Genomic DNA, 24974 nt, shown 5'->3' with positions numbered 1-24974 from the left:
CGAGATTTTGATCCTTGCTTCTATTTAAACAAAATTGCATTCACATCAGTGCTTCACCTTTTGCACGCTCAAACATAGACTTAACCAACAGGGAAATGCCAGATCATGTTCCATAAATTATGATGGAATTTGTTCTAAAAATTCACATTTTAAGCAAAATAGAAGACTCATTCATGTAAAAATAATTTAACATTCAAATTTTACATTCCAATAAATTGCATTCACATCAGTGCTTCACCTTTTGCACGCTTAAACATAGACTTAAACCAGCAGGGAAATGCCAGATCATGTTCCATAAATTATGATGGATTTTGTTCTAAAAATTCACATTTTAAGCAAAATAGAAGACTCATTCATGTAAAAATAATTTAACATTCAAATTTTACATTCCAATAAATGGAAGAATCAGATTATTCTCACGGTTGAGCAATCTGTTTTTTTGCAAGCACATCATAAATTCTATCTAATTTGCTTGGCTCAACCTTGAAGAAACGATATGCATCAGATTTCTTGGTGATGTTACCACTGAATATCTCCACTGACATAATTTCCTGTATTTTTAGATAATGAGAAGGGAACAATTGGAGTTCACAGCACAAACGTTGATCCTGCGAAATACCAAAATCTGCCAAGTCAATCTCAAACACCTCAAGTTAAACGATAATTTTTTGCTTCGGGTGGGGCAAAAACCAAAACAAAGACATTATACAGTACTGCAATTATTAGCATCTTTCACAAATTGCATTATACAGTAATGCAATGTAATATGGAAATAAACGCATTTAAACCTACCAAGTACAAACATTTGATTAGATTTGGACGGGATAAATCAGTTAGGGCCGTTGCCTGAATATTCTCATCCACATAAACCAAATTTCAGGGTGAAACTTTTCCAGGTGGGAATCCGAAGCATTGAAAGCAAATCACAGGTTTGTCGTTGATTCTTATTTGATCAATACAGATGCTTTCTAACTATAGAAATCAGCTTTTATGTTACCTTTTTGATTGTGCATCAGATATAGTTCGTGGTGTGAGGTAAGGCACCGGGGCCTTTAGATGCATGAGGTGTAAGTGTGTAACCTTGGCATAGCCGCACAAGGTTCAAGCTTCACGACTATCCACTTCTAAAGAAAAACGTTAAACCAAAGAATGAAATATCACAGAAATATACATAAAAGTTTTATGCTATTAGTTTTAGTTATTCAACCCAGACAGTCAAACCCTGAACCACCAAAGTAACTGGTATTCAATCCAAGAGTTCCAATATGTTGGTTATGAAACAAGGCTAGAAAATTTGAGAAGCGGTTGCACCAAAATGCTTTAGCATTGACAGCAACCTCATTTTGCTACCAGGATCATTCAAGATAGTGTCAACTGTTAATTGGTGTTTAGGAAACCGGACTGGATGGCCAGTCGGACTGGTTGAACTGTGACCAGGGACCCTGACTGGTTTGGTCAAGAACCGAAATTCCTAAAAAGTAAATGAAAACTGGATGACCAACTGGTTCAACCAGAAAACCAGCGAACTAGGACAACACTTGAAATTCCAAAATACTTGTGCCAAGACTTGAACCCATGGACCCTTTATTTATGTATTTTACTCAACATTGATATATTTATTTATGTGTTAATTAACGACTCTTTATTGTAAAGGGTTTGACTATGATACCAAAAAGACATGATACCCAAGAAACTTGTGACCAATCAAGAGTATCATAAACATGTTAACCAATTAGGTGGAATTTATCAAAATTTACAGGTGGGTTTGATTGGGAACTTTTTCGATACCATGTCTTTCCGACATCATAAATTTTCCCTATTATATATATATATATATATATATATATATATATATTACTTTATTACACGCATTTTAAAGAAAATATAATTTGTAAAATAAATTATATATAGTAATTATACGACCCATAGTATATATACATATATGTCACGTTATCATGGTTCAACTTCCAGTTTGACCCTGATTGAACCTCTGACTCGTGAACCTCTCCCCTTTTCGGTTCTATGCCTGGTCCAGTTCTCTAAATTACTCATAATATCAACCTATCTTCTTTAGTGAAAGATCTCAAAGTTATGAGATGTGACCTCAGCCTGTATCAAAATACTGTAATGCAAAAAAAAAAATGCGTACTTACAGTCTCACTAAGTAGATCTGATCCAGGAAGACCTGTTATACACCAATCATCCATTGCAGACTGTCTCAAAGTTGTACTAGCTAAATCTTTACCACCTGTCTCTAAACCCAATGAGCCCTTTACACCTCCCCGAGGGCTACTGTCAGCTTCCCCCTTAGGCCGATTTGCTCTTTGGAGTACTTTACCACTTGGACCAACCAAAGGACCTTCCTTCCCTCTGCGAGCACTTTCTTCAGCTTCCCTTTTTCTCTTATGCTCAATATATCTATCTAAATCAGCTGATGTATGGCAGCCAGCAGCTCGAGCCACCTGTGCAAGCATTTTTATCTAAATGTGAGAGGAAGGTTAAAATGACTGAAATTAAGTTCAATGAAAGCCAATGAGTTAAACCTCTAAACAATAAAGAGAATTAGGGCCACTGGATGGTTTATGACATTTTCAATGGTTAAACTTACGAAACTTCTGTGTTGGTTGCTAGGGGCTATAAATAATTTCTTTTTTTTCTACAATTGTGTCAAGGGTAAGTTTTTTGGAGCATAACAACTCTAATATTAAAATAAATGCATGTCAGTTGCTGTGTAAGCCGTAAGGACATGGCAATATGTGTCAATATCCAACAATGAGGCGATGCATCCAACTCATTGACTTGGGAAAACCTGAATCATGGTTACATCCCACAGCTTATTCAATGTATTATGATACATATCTCTGTTGTAACTTAGTCATTTCAAACATGCAAAATAAAATAAATATACTTGTGATTGAGCTAGTTTCGATGAAATGGTACCCAAAGTAGCAGTTGAAAATAAGAGATATGTTGTTACTTTCATGTTAATGGAACTATTTTCATGTCTGATGGGACTATGAGCCTATAACACTAATTTGATAGATGGTTTGATCAATAATTTAAGTATTATTATTATTATATATCTATCAAAAAAATTTAAGTATTATACCCCATGTGGGACTCATCGTATGGTAGACCCCACCGCCCTGAATGTGCATTGATGTACAACAATGCCACTTGCAGAGCTTCATAATTGTCCAAAGAAGTACCCATGAATGTGACACCTGGGTAGGTGCCTAGGTGACAAGGCACCCAACCGCCATGGAAGTTTGCCTCCCCCAAGCACCTAGTTGTTTATGTACAAGGCATCATATAAAATTATTATATTTTTTATTTTGTTAGATTAAATATTACAATAACATTATAACACAATTATTCATTTTGTGGGTTCATAATATTTTTAGAGCTGTCAATGAGTTGGGTCTGGTATGGGACAGGGTGGAACCGGTCCTGACCCAATTCTAATTGGGACGCAAAGCTCAGAAGCAGAACTAAATCAATTATTAATCAGGATAATCGGGTCTGGCCTACTTAGACACTTTTTTTTTTTTGATAATTACCTACTTAGACATTATTATACTTGACATCTATACTTAACCTATAATATGACAACTCGGAATTTCATGTTTGATAATGTAACCTTAATAAAAATGACAGTAATTAGTTAAACATTTATATGTCGATAAAAAATGTTAATAAACTAAAACTATATTATGTACTGTATGAAATTTACCCTTTTAGACATAAAATATAAAAAATACAAGAAAATCAATAAGATGTTTACACCCTATTAATTGGATAATCGATTCAGAACAGCAAAAAATGTTCCTGACCCAACTTGGATACAAAACTCAGAACCAGAACCACTATAATCAGTTCAGTTATATTGGGTAGACCCCGACCAGTTGACAGCTATAAAAATTCACAACTCGTATACTAGATTCCTTTTATTATTATTATTATTATTATGATGGTGATGATGATGATGATGATGATGATGATGTTAGGTTTGATCAACACACAAATCAATGGACACTGTTGAACCCTTGAAGAAAAAAATTGTTATTTCCCAAGGACAAAAGGTTTCATCTCTGACTAGTCTTTTCTTTCTTCATTTTATTTTCACGAATATGTTGATTTTCTATGTTTTATATGGAGTTTATACTTCTTTGATGAAGATAATTACTAATTATTAATGAAAGATGATTGCTGGTTGCTATGAATCCTAGGGAATAACCCTAGGATTTAGGCTTTTAATTAAAAAAAAACCATAGCCTGGGTGGCAAGGCACATCCCTGGCCCTTTGGCCTAGTTTTGCCTTGGTGCCATGACAACTACCGAAACTACCACCATGAATTTGATGAGACTCTTGACATGGTTGTCCTACAAGATCATATTTCCAGAGGTGGTTCAGTCACTGACATTTGAAAGTCAACTGTTTTAGATCCCCTAATGCACATTCATGTAAAACGATGTCATTGCAGGGCCTCCTAATAGTCAAAAAGAGAAGTACCATACATGTTCATGAATCATGACAACTGAAAACAAGTGTTTAATCCAAAATCTGTCACCACTAGTTGTCTGTAGAATCATGACAACTGAAAACAAGTGTTGAATCCAAAATCTGTCACCACTAGTTGTCTGTAGAATGATGTTGCACCACACCAAACCTAGGGGATAGTCAGTTGTGTGTGTGTGTGTGAAAAGAGATTAAGATGTACAAGTCAAAATCCAACAATCCATACCTGAAGATCTTGAATTCGTTTCCGTATCCTATGTTCATCAATTACAGTCTTCATCAACTCCTCATGTTCTTCTTTGGAAAGAAAGCGCATGAAGACCTTGTATCGATGATATATATTCTTCTCTTCAGGTGAAAGATCCTTCTCCAAAGGATTAGGATAAAGTAAATTTCTTTCTAGTATGAAATCCTTCCTACGTTTCCTCTCATCAAGCCTGCTAAGAAGACTAAAATATGTTTACCATGGAAAGAAAAAAAATAGAAAAAAGAAACTTTATATCCTGTTTGATTTTTCATCCCATGGGGATCAATGATGTAGACGTTTATTAATATAAAAGGAAGAGAACACAAACAAAAATTTTGGAGCATAAAGCAGGGACCTGACAATAAACCTCAAGAATGCAACACTACAAAGTATTTTACATTTTTTTCCTAGGCAAATTTGGGGATAAAAGTGGCCAGGGGAGGGTGAAAACAAGATCTGATTCCATGTCAGTAGAAACCACATCCACTGACCCTTCCAGCTAAGCCAGCTGGCACCTTTCATGTTCTTATTCGACATTCACCCCCTACTGTTTATTTTTCCTTTTTTTTTATGCTTAATAATCAAGAGAAACTTGTTAAAATAAAGGGTAGGGAAAATGAACAAGACCCTTGAGTGCAAAAGTGGAATCTAACAAAAACCTCAAGGAGAAACAACAACAACAACAATAGTAATAGTAATTTATTATTATTATGCAGGAGAGGCATTCCCCAATAGAACTTCAAACCTCAAGATGATCTAGTCCATTACTCAATGTTGGTCTCAGCTATCTGGGGTCTTGGGAGGGTGGACAGGATACTATCCTTCAGTACTTTTTCCCACACTCGTTAGCCCAAGATTTTACCATTACACCAAGCAATAGTCCCCTAAACCTCAATATGTTCTACTTTGATTAAACATTGGTCTATTTTTGATAGAATGTGTAATCATTAATCTAAAATAACCACAATGCACGAAGATAGAAGTTCAACAGAAAATACATTGAGAAATGAAAATAGTTCATTAACCAAGGTTAAGGATTTATTTATTGCAACCACAGGCAGCTGCATTCTGTTAGTGCTAATGTTAGAAATATTTTGGTATGAGAACCAAAATCACAAAGAGTTACAAAGCACAGGATTCCACAAACCTTAAAATACAGGAAGCATAGATTTCAGTTTTCCTTACCATTAGGTCTCATGATGTCATGTTTATTAGTGTAACTTTACTAGTTCTATCAATGCATATTTACAAGTAAACAATGAAAAATGATTAACACCTTTTCAAGTAGATATGCAAAACTCGCAGCTTAAGTTCACGCTCAGCTTCAGTGTCAACATCCTTGAATTCCATCTCTGCCAGGGATTGCTCAGCATCATTATCATATTCAGGATCGAACTCCTGCCTTTTGGGATTATAGCCACTCAATTCACTCAGAGAAGGTCCCTCATCCCCTGAAGACTTGGGTTTCTTCCCTCCAACACTCCTGTCCACTTCAGAATCTGACAACATTAAAGCAGAAGTAAATAAGGATTGCCCTATGATAGGAACCAGTCCTTAATGTAATAGAAGACATTTTTAAGGACATCATAGAAAAATAGAAATCATATCCATCAGAACTAGACATGATTTCAGAACTGGAAGATTCTGAACTAGGCCAACCAGTTCTTTTGGCAGGTAAAATTGGTCTCATTGGCAGGTAAAACTGGAAGATTCAGAACTGGAAGATTCTGAACTAGGCCAATCAGTTCTTAAAAAGAATTTTAAGAAGTAAATCAAGCCTAAGATGGTTGGTATAGCCAGTTTACACTATGCAAATGCAAATAGCATTGTAAACCTGAATCAGAGAACCAGTTTGATCAATTCCACTGAAATGCAGGTTTTTATTAATTAAATAATAAAAATGGATTTAATAAGTGGGAAACCTATCCAGCCCTGTTAATAAAGTTTATATTTAGAATATGGTTTTTACTATTTTACAAAATATAAGTATATAACTAAACATTACTAGAAATTTTAATAAAAGAAAGTATTAAAAGGTTATAATGGCTAAACATAAGATGAGGACCATATAACATAGTAGTTCTGGGCCTATTGCTGTTAAAAATTATAAATAATGCCATTACAGTATATAATCCCAAGAAGATTGATATTCAGACCATAGTTGTCAAGGCAACGCCTAGGCAACAAGGTGCTCTTGGAGGCTCGCCTGCCCAATCACCAAGCAGTTTTGTGTACTGTGTTATAAAATACTGTGTTTATATACTAATTTCTTTTTATTATTTTCTTGTTTGTTAGGGTTTAATCAACACAAAAATTGCTAACTGCTGTACTGAACCCATGGTTCAAAGTATCGATACACCTCTGTGTATCGGTACTTATAATGATATTCCCCCTATTTTTTTACTTTTTTTTGGTTTTCAATTTCATTTTTAAATATAATTATATATATTATTTTAAAAAATGTGTTCCCAAAAACACCTATAAACAGGTGTATTGGTACCCTAAAGATACAATACAATATGCCCGATACAGGGTGTATCGTATCGAAATTTTGATCCTTGATTTTTTTTTATGAATGAATATAATTTATTAATTCAGAAAAGGCAGTACAGGGAACTCAAGAGAGGCACGAGCTGTTACCTCTTCAGGGCAGTATTACATCAAATAAAAAAACAGAATTAGTCATAAATACAATTACAAAGCAGCTCAAAATAAATGTTCCCTAGTAGCCCTCTGCTTAGCTAATCCATCCACTAAGGTGTTTGCTGATCTTCCCTCCCAACAAAAGGTAACTATCATATTTCTTGTAAACCAGTTGACTTTCCTTAATAAATCTTTGTGTCGCACATGGCTGAAGTTGGATCTGTCAGCCATCCCACAACAATTTGAGTCTCCTTCAACTACCAGATGTTGAACTCCTAATTGTTCTGCAATCTGAATACCTTGTACCGCTGCCAAAATCTCAGCTCTATTAGAGTCTCCTAATCCCACAGGACCTGAAAACAAAGCTAATATATTGCTCTCCGTATCTCTTAGCACCCCTCCTATTCCCGATGGGCCTGGGTTTCCTTGGCTGCTACCATCAAAATTCAGCTTTACCCATCCTTTAGGCAGAGGGGTCCACACTGTAGAAACCCTGTCCTTCCTTGTATGGCTGCTAGCCAACACCAACCAATTTCTCCAAAAATCATCAAAGGAAAAAGTATGAAAGAGGTCCATAGTTCTCAGCCAATGAATGGCCCTATTTAAGATGCCATCCTCAACAGCCTGAATGCTTCTTTCCTTTTCCTTGAATATTCTTGCATTCCTTTCTTTCCAAATTGTCCACAATGCGGCTGCTCTAATACATCTCCAAATCATTTTTCCGTTTTTTGTAGGCCACACAAAAAAAAAGGATCAAACAGCTGACTTAAATCCATGGACAAATTCCACCTGCACCCAAACAAAGAAAAAATCTAACTCCAAATGGCTCTAGAAAAGGAACAAAATACAGGTAGATGGGAGCAATCCTCCCCATTAGCCCTGCAAAATACACACCAATTAGGGGATAAACACATGAAAGGCCTTTTCTTTTGCAAGTTGTCCAAGGTATTAATCTTTCTATAAAGCACCTCCCAGCAGAAAATAACAATTTTTGGTGGAACAGGCTAAACCAAATCTCCTTGGTTGAAAAACCCCACTGACTCGGGGAGGAGGAAAGGGACTTAAAAAAAGAAGCACAAGAGAAATACCCTTTTGGATTAGGGGACCGTAATCTCACATCCAAACTAAGAGGGTCCAAAAAGACATTGCCAAGAAGAGACAACAGATCTGAGACACTGTTAAGTTCATCATCCCTCAAACCTCTCCGAAAGCCAAAATCCCAAGTTAAGGATGAAGGTGAAATATGAGATGGAAGAAAATGAGAGATAACTTTTTCCTTGTAAAGAGAAATAGAATAAAGAGACAAGAATTGGTCCTTTAGAGCAGTAGTCCCCACCCAAGTGTCTTCGCAAAATAAATCACGGTTACCAGAATTGACATCATACCTGACAAAGTTGAGAAATTGAGGGAGGATACTTTGGATTGCTTTCCAAGGAGATGCCAATGTTGCTTGTCTTGATACACCCGCATCCCATCCGTTTTCCAGTCTTCCATGTATACTAGCTATCACTTCATGCCACAACCTCTCCCTTTCTCTAGGCCACCTCCACAACCATTTTCCTAATAGGGCTTTATTCTTGAGAGTTAACCTACCTAACCCCAGTCCACCTTCCTCTTTGCTCCTACAAACTATTCCCCAATTAATTAAATGATCTTTCTTTTCCTCCCCTAGATCCCAACGAAAATTTCTCATTAACCTCTCCAGCTTCTTAACCTCCCTATTAGGTATCCTAAAAATGGACAAGAAGTAGACTGGTAGGTTCACTAGGGCTTCTCTCAATAAAGTCACTCTACCCCCTATAGAAATATAGTTTCTTTTCCAAGCTGCTAACCTTTTCTCAAAATTTTCCAAAACCGGATTCCAAAAACTACTTTCTCTTGGGTTAAGCCCCTAGAGGGAGACCTAGGTACTACAAGGGCCAAGAAGAAACGGGACAACCTAGACAAATTTCCACAGACTGAATAATACCCTCATTCATATTGACACCGACCACACAACTCTTATCCAGGTTTATCTTCAAATTGGAGACCTTCTCAAAATGTTGTAATAATGCTCTAAGGTTCCTCAGTTTTTGCCTATCACCTCCTTCACAAAATATTATGATATCGTCAGCAAATTGTAGATGGGTTACCTAGACATTGTTCCTTCCAATCCTCCATCCACTCACTTCCTCTTCCCTATCTGCCTTATATGCTGAAAACATCTGCAACTAAGGTGAAAAGGAACGGGGAGAGTGGGTCTCCTTGTCTAAGGCCTCTACAAGCTAGAAAATAGTCTTTGACCACCCCATTAACCAAGACTAAGTAATGGCAAGAACTAATATAGCCCTTTACCCAGTTGCACCATCTATCTCCGAAGCCATAACACCCAAGGATCTCTAGTAAAAAACTCCAATCCACAAGATCATAAGCCTTCTCTAGGTCTAACTTACACGCAAAACCTTGATTCCTCGACTTTCTCATGTCCTCCACACACTCATTTGCTATTAAAATCTGATATGTTATTTGCCTACCTTGCATGAAAGCACCTTATGCTTGACTAATGATGGATGGTAGTATTACTCGGATTCTCAAAGACAACACTTTAGCCAAAATTTTATAGATGCTAGTCACCAGACGGATCGACCTAAAATCCTTAAGGTCCTTTGCATCTATCTTCTTTGGGATTAGGGCTAAGAAGGTTGCATTAACTCCAGGGCTTACCTTGTTTTTATCTACACGTTCCTGAAACACCCCAACAAGGTTTTCTTTAATCACATCCCAACAATTCTGATCAAAAGCCATTGTGAAGCCATCTAGACCAGGAGCTTTGGATCTATCCATTGAAAACATCTGTTTGATCTCTTCTTCACTAAAATCCCTTTCTAACCAGTTTACTTGTTCTTTAGATAACCTGGTCCACTCCAAATCTTCCAATATTGGCCTATTATTCAAGGGTTTCCTATAGATCGCTTTAAAATGATCCACAAACAACCTTGCTATCTCATCTTGATTTGTTACTTCCTCCCCATTCACCTCTAACTTAGCCACATAATTTTTTCTTCTCCTCCCATTAGCCAACGCATGAAAAAATTGTGTTTCCATCTCCTTCCTTAATCCATTTATGTCTTGACTTTTGCCTCCAAGAAATTTCCTCTCAATAGAACCTCTTCCAAATCCTTCTTTAAGTTCCTTCTCAACACCCTTTCTTGCTCACTCATCATCCTTTGGGCTTCTTTAGAATCTAATTCCTCCATGGTGTTACTATACCTCCAGAGGCACCCCAAGAAGGGGCCGAGGTCCAGCAAACTCCTCTTGATCTCCATATACTTTTGACCCACCTTTTATCCATTTCTGCCAACTTGGTTTCCTGTATCAATACTATGTCCGGTTTCTCTCTTCTTAGTAGGTCTTTAATATCCCTTCTCTTTCTCTCACTTCCCAATCCTCTCATATTCCAACTTATGATTTTCATTGAGTACTTCTTTTCAAAAATCCCTTCCCAAGAGATTCCACCTACTACAGAATCTTTCTTCTTTCCCCTCTCATGCTAAATTCAATGTCACCCTCAATATCTGAAATCAATCTCTCCACTTCTGATCTCTTTTTCTTTTTCCTTTTATTGTTACCCTCGAACTTCCTAGATGGTGCATTAACTTCAGCTACCCCTCCCCCCAACTCGAAACTTCTATAGAATTCCTTCTCTTGAGAAATTTCTGCTCTCTCCCTTTGGCCTAGTTCCTCCTCCTCTTTGTATTCCCCAACAATGCACAGATCATCTCCCATATTCTCTCTAATTCCTCCTCCTTTCTCTCTCTAGGAGCCACTTCTTCCCTTCTCAGTTCTCTCTCAGAACCGCCGTTCTCTCTTATCTTTCCCCCGACTGGAACTTCTATCTGTTACAAGCACAGAAAGCACATTAGTGACCAAAACCGAAAGGACATCCATACTTGTGTTGTTGGGAACCAAAAGGCCATCAAACAAGGGAGGGGAATGCGCATAAGGAGAGGGGCCTAAATCTGTTCCCTGTTATTGATCTTTCCTTAGAGAGTTTATAGTAGGAGTCAATACCCTGTCAGCTTTAGCAATTGAACTATTCTTCCCGTGCTTCCTTTCTTCCGGTATTACATTACAAACCAAGGTGTTAGGATTTTTCCTTACCGACCTTGTATCCTGATTTTCCTGAGCTACTGGGCTGATTTCCCATGTGAGTGCAGGCATCACCTAAACCTCAACTCTTGTCAGACGATCCAAATCATTCACATCGTCTTCTTCACTTTTTGAGAAACATCTTCTTCTTTGTTTTCTTGAAAAAGCACCTCTGTACCCCAACTGTCTTCATCAAAAACACTTCTTGATCTGCTCAGACCAATGCTCTTTAAGCTCATTGTACAGTCTGAATCGCTCTCACTAGCTTCATCTTCCTCAGAGCACGCATGCTCCTTCTGCCCTTCAAGATCACTTTGCCTGAAGCTCCTTGGATTGTGTCTTTCTGGCGACAGTCTGTTTATCTTTTTTGCCGCGACCCAGTGTAGGGAGTTCCCTGAAATGGCGAACTTCTCTCTCCGTGGTATTCGACCTGTTGAGATCAATGAAAAAGAAGACCATCTATCGACTCTCCCCACCCCCCCTAGTCACGTGACCTTTTAAAAAACATGTGATCCCCTTTGATGGGCCAATAATGTTCGGCCCATTTGGACTTTTGACAAAATGTTCCTTCTGTCCTGCCTTAGATAGGCCCCCAATGGTCAGCCCATTATAAACATTGTCCCTTTTAATTATTATTTGGCCCAGTTTTTAATAACGGGGACCCACCACTTGGGGGAGGCCCATTCCCAATTATCTAGCCTGGATTGGGTAGAGATTGGGCCCTATTAATTTTAAAAGTCCCCAGCTTTTCAGCTCCCTTACTCTTTGCCCCCTTCTCACCTTTTCTTAGTCGAACATGTGCATTTAATAAAGTAGCTTGGACGCCATGTGTTACTGCTAGTGCATATGTTCTGTCAGGTATCCATCTCATGCTTTGTTGATCACGTTTGTGACTTTCCATCTTCAGCAAAGCTTTTGAATTGCCAAAAGCTTGCTTGCCCTCTTTTGTGTAACTGTGTCTACCTTGTAGGTTAGCCAACCCCTTACTGCCACGTAATGTTTCTTCTTCAACCTTACCATCTTCCTCCCTACGATCTTCCTTCCACATTTCAGCTTCAATGGAGTAAGTCAACCAGACCGCCATGAACGCCCCTTCAACTCTCAGGTTCACTTTCCTGGGAATCTCCTCGGGCTTGACACCATCTAATAAGATTGTTGCAGACCTTAGATCTTCCCAAAACACACCCGCCAATCTTGCTCCACATAAAGTTGCGATGTCTTCTGCTACTTCATCCTTCCACAAATGGAAAGGTAGACCCACCACGCGTACTTTAACTCCATCCATTACCGAGTATTTCTTCGAGTTTGATGAAGGAGACCACTTGTAAATGTTCACCGACCCCAGTCTATCTTGCAAGCACACGGCCTCAACTTCTGTCTTATTGTACAATTTTGATCCTTGATTGAATCCTCAAAGATTTCAAAACCTAAACCAATAAGCAAGGGAAGAGCTTAAAATTGTATCTAATCAACACATTTTCTTCTTCCACCTTTTCTTTTCTTATTTTCCTATTACAAAAATAGGGGTTCGGCCCCTATATTTTTTGAATTTTCTTTCCTTTCTTCTTTTTCTTCTCATAAAATGTTGTTTTTTCTAGACTTAAACATGAAATTTATACTTCTCTTATGAAAATTATGGACAATAATTAAGGGAAGATGGTTATGGAACCTAGGGAATTACCCTAGGATATATGGTTTTACTTAAAAAAAATCCTTTGCCTAGGTGACTAGACAACAAGGTACCCCCTGTCACCTAGCAACAGCTTGGCGCCTTGAAAACTATGATGCAGACTATTGTGGGTATTCATACCCAAGAAGATTGGTAAACAAAAATAAAAGGAACCAAGAAAAAAAATGTCCCAAAGACAGCCAAGGTTATCCTTCAGTGTAAGGGGTGTATATATTTCAAGAGTTATTCATTTTTCTATTATTTGGGCCATCTGAAAAGAGCAAAACCATGAGATTTTTGAAGAAAGAAGAATCTTTGGACAATTTGTGTGAAAATGCATCATCATGGACTGGAGTTTAGCCTCAAATTGGCAATTTGTATAATCACTATGACTCTCTAATTTTCTTGTTTCTCTTAGCTCCTTATTTGAAGGTGTACAGCCCCATGGCTCTGTTTTGTGCAAGGATGGAGCCTGTTGTATTATTATCATTTTAGCAATAAATTTTGACCTTACCATCTTCTAAAAGAAATACTGCCAATGCTCAACAATGATAATGGAGCAGATAGCAAACAAAAGCTAGAAAGGAAGGGAAAATGAAATTTAAATTCCTTTGTGCCCTATAAAAATAATTGCACAAGAGACTGCACCTTCCAATTTAATGGGATCAGGACTCTCCTTGACCTGGGTAACGTTTGAGGCCTTCTTAACTGCACCGGTTGATGAAGGATTCGTATTGCTAGAGCCAATGCCAGAATCTACATTACATGAAGATGACAAAAAGGATAATAGCACAAGCATTATAACTATCACATCCATCTTAATCATTTGTAGTCAGCCTGACAAATCAGTACCACCATTTACCCCATCAAGAATAACCACCATGGTACCTGTAGTTAAGCTAGATGGGGATCTACCTGCTGGAGCTTCTTTACTCAAGTCTTCAAGCCTGATTATGCATATCCAAAATTAACTAAAATAAGAGGACTTCAAATAGAAAAAATTAAAACTGGAATCACCTAGGAAATGACATACTTGACTCTTGAAGGAGAGAATGGAGATTCTTCCTTCATCATCTGTTCCCCAAGTATAGGAAATCCTGAGGCAGTCAAAAGCATTTAAAAACCAGGAAGTCTGATTCATTCCATGTTAGTCAAAACTAGTGGAATATATAAAAAGAATAAGGGCATAGTATCATCTATTCCTTCTATTCCTTGATAGCCTTAAAAAGAAAAACAAACACAAAAACAGAAAACCACCAGTGTATGCACAAAGACAATTTACATATCTCTATCTATCCCTCTCTCTATCTCTCTATGGGGGGGGGGGGGGGGTGTGTGACAAGCATTGGTAGGGTGGAGAATAAAAAGAAGGGATGCTTCACAATAATTACAAATATAGAGAAAGCTGAGTAACACCCCATATCTTATGAAATCAAGAATATAACATTTTGGGTTAAATGAGAATTTGAAAGTTTTGCTTACCAGGGGGATATCAAATAGTGAAAATGGCAATGTCACCTGGGAGAAAGAAAGGGATAACAATAGTTGGTTCTTCCACAAGCTAACCCCAACACAGAGGGAAAACACCATTAAAAGGTCAATGGTGAATGGTGAATGGGGAACTGGTAAATGGAAGCCGGATTCATGAAGCTACCAATTGACACACCCAGGAAAAGCATGGTTACCTCTAGAATCCAAGTAGGCAAACATGTCTAAAATCGTCAATACTATAATCTCAATGATGTGAGACATGTTTGTAACTTAAACAATGTTATATCTACTTACCATTATGTAGAAATCAATTACCACCCAAATTTAAGCATTAAGCTTATTGGTGAGATAGGTTGCATCTGTTCTGAAGTGCAAATTGGCCAGACAGGTTTATTCTCATTTCTGCAACTTGTTTAATTTGTCTTTCCTGGGAACTTCGCAGACCAATTATACTCGTTTTTTTTTTATCAGCCAGACCATTTCGCTATGTCACCCGACATATGTCGATGTCGAGGCTCACCGACATGAAAATTGATGATAATATAAAAATTACATTATTTCAATCAACCAAATCGGTCCAAATAACAAAAAAAAAAGACAGTTTTTCCTATTATGTTGATAGGATGTCGACTAATGTACATTAATAATATAATATATTAGTATATTATATTAATATAATACAGTGTATTAATATAAATTATTCCATTAATAATTTCTATTTAATATTTCAAATAAAATATTTATAAAAAATAATTAACAAAAAATAAAAACAAAAGAATAAATTAATTACTTTATAATATAAAACATAAATATTTTTCAAGTAATAAAATATTAACTAGTTAGTATTTTTAAAATAGTTATTAAAATCAGAAAATGTTTATTAAATTTTATAATAAATCATATTCTAAATTTAATAAAAAAATCAGAATAAATTTATTAAGTTTTATACTAAATCATAATTTATTATAAATTTAGTATTAAAAATCATAATAAATTCATTAAGCTTTATAAGATATCAGAATTTATCATAATCTTAATACTACAAAAAGGAGAATCAGTTTATTAAATTTATAATAAAACATAATGTATTATAACTTTAATGTTTAAGAAATCAGAATAAATGTATTTCTATTTACTAGTGTGAAATAAATATATTAGAATTAAAAATAAGAAAAGAAAATACCGGATAACCTTGTAAAAACGTCAAAATGCATGATAAATCAGTAAATCGTCATTTACTAATTTGTTATTGATCTTAGTTTCTTAGCTTTATATAATGGTTGGGAATAAGATAATAGTCTAGAAATATGTATTAATGCCTCTTTTATCATTTTACAAAATATCATTGCATATTTCCACATATTTCATAATATTTCCACAATGTCTCTAATTTTTACAATATTTCCCCTCAACATTCCTGACATTTTTGACATATGTCCTATATTTTGGTAAGTGACATTTCCATCAACATCGACATTTTAAACCTTGCTCTTGGAAGCTGAAGAGTTTAAATAGTAAAGGAAGCTATGGAGTACTAACTCTGTAGTAGCATCTTGGTTGGTGCATATGGAAGGAGAGACATCAGAGAAAATTTCAGAATCAACGTTGTTCATTTGAGGAGCTAATAAAAAAGATCATGGGTACCATCCACTCTTGACCAGCGACAACAGATCAATTTAGTAACATCGTCCATCACAATTATTTTGAACTTGCCACTTTGTTTTTGTACTGGATGGCAAGGCAGTTGCAATTGACAATTGACATACACTTTGCATAGTGAGTCACATAGTTGTCAACTAGGCGCCCTTCTAGGCGACTAAGCGCCCGCCTAGGCGACAAAAATGACAAGGCGGGTGCCTTTTATAATGTCATTTATATTGATGTATCTTATTAATGTATCTTTTAATACATTTTATTATATGCTATATATATATATATATATATATATATATATCAATTATACTTTGTTTTAATGTTTTACTATTGAAATTTAAAAGATCAAAGGGTTTTGAGGAGAGAAAAAGAAAGAAAGAAAGAAAAGAAAGAGGAAAGAAAGAATAGAATAATAAAGTTCTTTTTTTCTATTCTCTCTCTAATTAAATAAAACAGAAACTCCATCCTTGTTTTTCTTTTTTTCTATTTTACTTTCTATCTTGAATATTTATCATATAAAGTTAATAACCTTCTTTAGCTGCTAATTAATATGAATTTGCTCTATTAAATACTTATAATAGTAGTATTATTTTTGAAAATAATGAAATTAATACATGTAAAAGATTTTTATCTTTTAGATGTGATGATTTGCCACATTTTTAGAGGAAATTTAATGTTCTTAATAAAGAGAGTTGCTATTTTTTCAATTAAGATACATGCTGAATGGTATGCAAAACTAGGAAACTAGCCAAAAGTCAGTTTTTTATATTATAAAACTTTTATCACCTAGGCGACACCTAGGCAACTAGGTGCCCCAATGCCGTCTAGAATCGCTTAGACGCCTTGAAAACTATGGATACATGGATATTCTTGTACAAATTGACATGATGATGCAGGATCTCAAGAGTCAAAATTGGAATTTTATGAAATTTTATGTTTTTCTTATACATCTCTCCTTATTTTCTCTCTTATACCTTCAAGAAGCCATTATAGCCATCAACAGGCATAAATTTTTTTATCAAGAAGACCATTCAACACTCTTTAAGGACTAGAACTGAACTGGTCCTACCAGTGATTTAAAAGGCGTGCCTGAGGTGTGCCTAGGCACACAGGCGAGGCGCATTTTGGGCATGCGCCTCACCCAGGTCCTAGGTGCATGCCTGGTGCACCTAGGCATGTGCCTGATGCACCTTGCGCCTCAGCCCTCCGAGAACCCCCTATTTGTTAATGTTGTTCATTCATTCATTGCAATAAAATATCTTCTTAAAAGGCAATGAAAGTTATAAAATCATTATTTTTTATGTGAGAAATAAGAATTTCAGACCCTAACATAGACTTGTTCGGGCTTGCCTCGAGGGGCGTGGTACAAAGGTGACTCAGAGAATCAAGAATGCAATATGTTTTACATCACATTAGCTAGTTGGAACAATGCAATTAAGGAGAAAAAGAGATTGTGGGTTTACATGCTTGAAAATGCTTTATATGTTTGCTTTTATTTTTAAATTTTCATTTGAATATGCTTTACATGTTATGTTTATGTATTTTAATTTTAGATAATAGGTTTTTTAAAACATTTATTTTAAAATTTAAGTTTATATTTTTTATTAACACTATGTTTAATATTTTTTTGAATTTTTTTAAAATTTGTGGCATTTTTTTAAATTTTCTGACTTTTTTTTTTTAATTTTTAGCTTTTTTTTATTTTGCGCCTTTCTTAAAAAGGCGTGCGCCTTGCCTTGCGCCTTGTGCCTCAGGCGCAAATTGGCCCTTGCGCTTTTTTTGTGCCTTGCGCTTTTAAAACACTGGGTCCTACATCAGTTTGGTATCAAAGCTAATGGTTTATTCACTATGTTCTCACAAAGTGATCAATTCTATAGGCCTAGGCATCTTCTAAACAATCTTACAGGTTTAGAGTCGATGATGATTGGGTTTCTGAACCATACATAGGGTCTTTGGTTGACTTGTTTGAGAAGATGGTGGAAGAAAGTAGATTCAATAATGTTGGCTACGGGAGTAAGGTTTTCAAACATGTTAGAAGAGAAAGGGAAATACCAGATTTGAAAGGAGATGATGATCCACAAGCATTCTTTGATTAGGTCACTAAACTAGAATATTTTGATAGGCATGATATGTTTGACAAACAAAGGATTAGATTTGCGTGCATGAAGCTGACGGGTCATGCAAAAGTATGGTGGAGAACTGTTGAGCAACAACTAGAAAATAGAAGTGATGATCCAATTAGTACATGGGCAGAGATAAAGAGGTGTTTGCAAGAAAAGTACATCCCACTAGACTTCCATGATGATCTACATATGGAGTTGACTAATTTCGAGCAAAAGAAGAGACAATAGGTTACAACAAAGAACTTGAAGTCAAGGGGAAGAAAGTATAAAGTTGAAAAGAAAGTAGATGATTCCTTACATGTTGATGTCTATCCTAGAGCTAAAGTTGAGGATGAACCTAAAGAAGAAGAATTTCAAGCTATAAAAGTTGTAGATATTAAAAATCAAGAGGATGCAAGCCAAGAAAAAATAGAAATTGTTGGAGTTTCCAACACCCATTGTCAGCTTGAGGTTAATGATCAAGAAGAAATCAATGTTTTAAAACGCAAAGGCGTGACGCAAGGCATTCCACTACCTAGAGGTGTGAGGCATAATTCAGAATGCAAGAGGCGTAAGCCTCCCGAACACAAGGAGGCATAAACCTTCTTAAGAGGAGGGGGGTTAGGAGGAGGATAAAGGGGCAGGGGGCAAAACATTTTCTTTCCTCTTATCTTTTCTTCCCTTCCCTTTCCTTTTCTTTTCTTTCCTTTTCTCTTTTTTTCTTCTCTTTCCTTTCTTTTTCTTTTCCTTTCCTTTCCTTTCCTTTCCCTTTCTTTTCCTTTCCTTACCTTTTCTTTCCCTTTCTTCTCTTTTCCTTTCCTTTCCTTTCCTTTTTTCTTTTTTCTTTTTTCTTTTCTTTTTCCTGTATTTTCGTATCAAGTGTGCATGAGGCGCAAGAGGCGTACCCCTCTAAGGTATCAATGCCTCTAGCATACGCCTCAGGGCGTTTTGGGAGCGCCTCGCCTGGAGGCGCGCCTCCAAGCGTACGCCTCCCACACCTTTTAAAACACTGGAAGAAATAGAAGTGGAGCAAGTTAAAGAAATTCATGTGCAAGATACAAATGTGTTGGACGTAGTAAATCCTGGTAAGTAAGTGGCTTTGCCTTTCAAGTTCAACTAGAACTAGTTCAAGAATTACAACCTGACATAGCACAAGTTCCACCAACATCAACAATGGAAGGAGTCCTAGAGCTTGTTGAAGAACCAAGGCTAGCAGAACACATAGAGATGGTGATGCTTAATCTAGAGGTTGAAGAAAAAGTTCCAAATGTTGTAGCTAAGGGTTTGGATAAGCAAAGGGAAGATTCATCACAATGGTTGGTTAATGAATTAAGTGTTCAAGAAACTAATGTTATTGATTATTTAACAAAGATGGTTATGGAAGGCAATGTTTCAAAAATACATTTCTTTCAAGATCCTTTACTAGTTCAGTGTATGGCCTTTACTCTACATTCCAAGCATGTAGCTGTGGGAGGTCCTAGTCCTTTTGTAATTATGGCATATCAACTTTTCATCCTCAAGTTCTTCAAAACTCGAGGACGATTTTTTTTTTAACCTGGGGTGAATGGTGCAGGATCTGAAGAGTCAAATTTGGAATTTTATGAAATTTTATGTACTTTTGTATTTTTGGAGAGTAGGGGTATTTTGTCATTTTGCAATTCCTGTGGGATCCAATGATAGGGTTTAATTTGTCTAGTTATAGTTTGCTTATGTTTAAAAGTTCAGAGTCATTGCATAAGTAGGATTAGAGTTATTGAGCCTTCTTTGAATTGAAATAGGATATGACAGCTTAGTTTGAGTCCTACTAGGATTATCAAGTCTAACAGTTTGACTCCTGGGATTATTATGAGTTTAGAGTCTATAAATATGTATGAGTGTTTTACACAAAGGCAATGAAGTTTATCAACTTTTCTTCAGCTTATGCTAGCTATGGTGAGTGATTCCCATGCCCTAGAGTGATTCTAGGCACCCTGTGAGTGATTCCAAGTATTTTCTCTCTTCTCTCTCCTTATTTTCTCTCTTGTACCTTCAAGAAGCCATCAACAGCCATAAATTTCTGATCAAGAAGACCATTCAACACTCTTTAAGGACTAGAACTGAGCTGGTCCTACATCACATTATCTTGATTTGAACAAAAGAATGAAATACCTTGCCTTTTTCTCAAAAAAAAAAAATCTATGCATTAAACTGAAACTAAAAAAGGGGGGAAAACACATCAAAATCACTAACCTTTCTTGCCTTCACCATGCCCTTTGGCCATAGCAAGAAGCTCCTTTCTGTTCTTCCCTACAACATGAGACATGTCCTACAAAGAATTACAAAAAGTCAAATACATAAGTACCAACGCCAAACAGTCAAATATGTTGGTATGAGATAACTGATATTATACCGGGAGAGGAAAGCATGGTGAATTCATGTATGTGGTTGAATAATGGTCAATACATTGTGCTTTGTTCTTTGTACCAACATGCTCTGCAACTTCTGCCCAATTGCCAAGTCCATACATTTCAATTCCCTATACATAGGATGCCACACAAATTTTAAGGCTATAAGCTCCCAAACAGCATTAATTCTTCAAATCCCAGTTGAAACAATGTGCTAATTGACCAGATTTAACATATGCCAATTCAGGAGAACCTGAAAACCAGCAAACAGTCAATAATGAAGTTGGACTAAAGAAATAGAAATACCTCTAGCAGCAGTATCTCTTCATCTGCATTCCAATCTGGACAAATCAATGGAAAAGATAAATTGTCCTGTTCAACAAAATGCATGAAGAAAATGTGAATGTAATTGATATATATTCTGAAGTATTGTTATGATTTTTTTTTTCAATTAGTTATGTAAACAATATTTTTACATGAAATAGTTTTTATCTAAACTTATTTCACTAGCAAGTTGGTGATCCAAAAAGAACTTAAATCTGTAGATCATTATGTGTACAAATTCTGCAGATATTTCTTTTGTTGCCAAAATAGCCAAAGGCCCACACAAATGAAATGTTTTAACTGGCAATAATGAGCAATAATTGGTATTATATTTTTCTAAAGTCATAGAGTTACCAACTTATAAAGGCTGGTATTGCCCAACAAGAGTGGTCCAGCAGGTATGGTTGAACTCACAGGCGATTGTGCAAAAATTGCCCACTGAAAACACCCTGTTTTTTTCAAATGCACACTTTATAAGTTGGTAAAGTCTCATTGTTTAAATCAGAAGCATTGGGTTTAAAATCTGTTTGCATCTTTGATTTATTGATCACTTTAAAAACGGAATCATTAGGCAGCAATCAAATCTAAATAGTAACCTAATTGCTAAGTTCATAAACTCATTAAAGTTCATTTGAATTACGCACAGATCTAGGTTTTAAAGCCATGTCAGACTGATCCAAAGTCCAAAGGTGTATATGTTATAACACCAGGAAATGGTTACAATCCCACAAGAAAACAATTGGGTTTACTCCGTGGAAACACCGGAAGTTATGCCATCCTAATAATTGGATCAAACCAATACTTATAAAAAAAAAGGACCAAACCAATAGCCAAATTGGTTGATGGCACACAAGCAACAATGAAAATACACCAGCTCCATCCCAGCTTATCCAACAAAAATATGGTGGATATCAAAAAGACAAAGGTTGTATGCATGGTGAGACTAACCATAACCCTGTATGGGTGATTACTTTTATGAGGTGTGACCTCAGCTCCAACAGAGAAGCACTCCACGCATAGGTCAAAATCAGGGCACTTTACACATTTGATTCGAATCTTCCCAGAAATATCTTTGTTGCAATAATTGCAGTGGTATAAAGCCCTTTTTCCTTCATTTGTTCCTTGGCCTTTCTCAACAACAAATCGAGCCAAAATTAGAAATGATAGACAAATAATAAATAACTCATTGATGTCATAATGTGAAGTAAATCGTATTTTTCATGAGGGGAAGCCCACAAATGGCATCAGATATGCACCACTTAGCTACCAATCAGCATGTGGAAACCCAAGAATCAAACAAAATTTAATTATTGGATAGGCTATAAAGATGGTTATCAAAGGTCATACACAAGGCAGGGTAGTGGCACTTGGAAAATATACTGATAACAAAAGAATAATTCAGATAAAGCAAAAGAGAACTCAATTGGATGATTAAAGCCGTCAAATCCATTATATTTTTGCTGATCTAACATCCCTTCAAAACCAATTGTACTTTGATTATAGGTGGTGCACAATCCCAATTTAAAGACTGAGACTGCATCCTCCTACTACCTCAAATGAAAATAGCATGGATTTTCACCGTTCAGATTCAGAAGAACAAAAACATACCTGTAGTTGCAGACTCTAGATTTTCTCCACTTGAAGCAACTCTTTTTCTTTTTGACCTACTAAATGAATAAAGCAGTGCATTTCAGATAGAACCAATCAAACTAGAACTAAGCAAAAATAGTGGAAATCCTAAGCAATCTATATTTTTAAAGTTCCACATAGTATCTTAAGTACAAAGTAAAAACATGGGAAAGGTTTCAGTAGACAGGCAGATTGGTATTAAGCCACCTATTCTACCTAGAGAAACACTATTGCACATGTGGTCCCATAGTGAAACAGTGAAATAAACAGAACCTCGGAACGTGATGCAGCTTTGACACCTTTTATGCCCTTGTTATTTACAGAACCAGGAAAAGAAAGGTCATTAGCCAATGCTAGTTCCAGCTATCCAGGATCTTGAGAGGGTGGATTGGATACTGACCTAACCTCCAGATATTTTAGCACAAGGTGGATGCTCTCAGGTTTGAACCCACATTCTCATAATTGTCAGTTCATGAGTTTGGCAACATACCAAGTAATGACCCCTTTCTTTCACAGAGCCAAAACTCAAGAAAAATGAACAGGTAGGCAAATACAATGTCTCTCACTCTAACATAGTGTCTCTAATGAATAAGTAGAAATTGGAATCGGTGCCTTGCATAATTGAAAATGTAAGCTTTTATCCATGTGAGTCCCTTGCAACAGGCAAACTAGTGCCCTTTAAGTTGAATATCAAGAAGCATATGGATATGCATTTGACATGGAATGGAGAGTGTATCTAAATCAAATTAGTACTTTGGACACAGTTTGCTAGATTGGTTATGGAAACATAATTGACAACCAATGAAAGCTCCAATCTATCCACCTGAACAGCCCTTACCAAACAAGATAAAGAATTGGTAAAAAGAATAAAAGGAAAAAAAAAAAGAAACCTTTTTATGTCCATGAGTCCTTAATTTCCTATATAGTTGATTGACTATTTAGGTAGGCCATAATTTATATTGTGTTTGATTTCCTACATATAAATGCTATAGGAGAGTAAGAAGAGATCAAGCTAAAGGACTCAATGATAGAAATTTAGATGATAATCAAATGAAGATGCAATGCGATAAGTATCCATAACAGATACCTTGAATCACCTATGCAGATAAAAGCAAATAAATACAGTTCAACATCCCCCGGCCGGAGGGCCAAGCAGGATAAAAGGAGTCACCCATACAAGTAAGAATATCACATAGATGTATGTCAGAGGAGGAGCACGTGGTATTGCTTGAGAAAGGAAGTTTCTGGGCTCCATACATATAAATTTACAACTAATCCTCGACCACATAGGATGATTACATATATGTCAGTGTATAATCCGGAGAATTTAGATCAGAAATGAATGATTTTCTGATTTCCCGACAGCCGAGAAAAGCATATAGAATGTAAATAAGAAAGAAAGGCAAAACAAATTGAGACAATTCAAAATGGCAATACAAATGAATGAAAACGTATAACCAAATCATTGAAAACTAGTCATGCAAGTCAGATGCATAAAACCGAACAAGTACACCGTGACAGTAAGAATTTCGAAGCACAATCAAACAATAACACATGCATAATCAAAAGAGATGGCCTTCGAAGTAAGAATCCCACCAAAATCAGCTATTAATTTTAGAGAACCAATAGCTCGCTAAGCAAAATCCAAAAGACGAAAATGAAGAAGAACAAGTAGAAGTAACAAGACAGACCTTTGACCAGGATCCTCATCTGCAGAATTGGGAACACCCCGAGAACGTCCCATCTATCTCAGAAGTTGAGAAAACTCAAATGAGAAGAAAATGCGACTTCTTCGTTGGGGAAAATTGGGCCTGGGGGAGCATGGGTTATTAAATAAGACTAAAAATACAAAGGATGTAAAACCGAAAGGAGAAACCCTAAATTTCTTTTCAACAATATGTAAACGATCATCAAGTAGCGACTAGCGTCTAGCGACATGCATCGATTTCGATAGTTATAGGAGCCTCGAACTGGTCTGACTTGCGCGGGTAGATAGAAGATTCATACTACCTCTAAGGCTCTCATTCGACGAATCATCTTGTCTTACCATGTTGACTGGTGAAAAATGAAAACAAAAAATCCCGACGTGGCTTTTCTTTCGTTTCTTTTTTTTCTACTTGTGTGATGGATAAAAATCACGAAAATTATCACAGAAACGAGAGAGATACCGACCGGAGTAGTTCAG

At 36.3% G+C, this 24974-nt stretch overlaps 1 protein-coding gene across 27 annotated transcripts; it reads right to left on the bottom strand.

Annotated features, from left to right (window-relative positions):
* Positions 1-329: 329 nt before the first annotated feature.
* On the bottom strand, positions 330-24974 carry LOC148878478 (transcriptional adapter ADA2-like). 27 transcript variants are annotated; one of them, XM_088955259.1, is made up of 14 exons: positions 24837-24974; positions 24481-24600; positions 22769-22827; positions 22109-22287; positions 21143-21208; positions 20842-20967; positions 20682-20757; positions 14240-14303; positions 14059-14153; positions 13855-13962; positions 6043-6265; positions 4746-4968; positions 2154-2462; positions 330-608 (listed from the first exon to the last, which is right to left on the bottom strand). In XM_088955259.1, the coding sequence occupies exons 2-14, from the start codon at positions 24531-24533 to the stop codon at positions 417-419; spliced, it is 1773 nt and encodes a 590-aa protein (XP_088811385.1). In that variant the 5' UTR covers positions 24534-24600; positions 24837-24974; the 3' UTR covers positions 330-416. The 27 variants fall into 27 exon arrangements, with proteins under 27 accessions (XP_088811385.1, XP_088811411.1, XP_088811424.1 ...); XM_088955285.1 differs by having other exon boundaries at positions 14095-14153; XM_088955298.1 differs by having other exon boundaries at positions 4746-4956; positions 14095-14153.

This window comes from Nelumbo lutea, chromosome 1 (genome assembly GCF_056320005.1).
Source record: "Nelumbo lutea isolate HS-2025 chromosome 1, American lotus-T2T, whole genome shotgun sequence".
Lineage (NCBI taxonomy): Eukaryota > Viridiplantae > Streptophyta > Magnoliopsida > Proteales > Nelumbonaceae > Nelumbo > Nelumbo lutea.
Note: the sequence above shows the minus strand (reverse complement) of the source record. Positions and strands in the feature narration are given on the sequence as shown.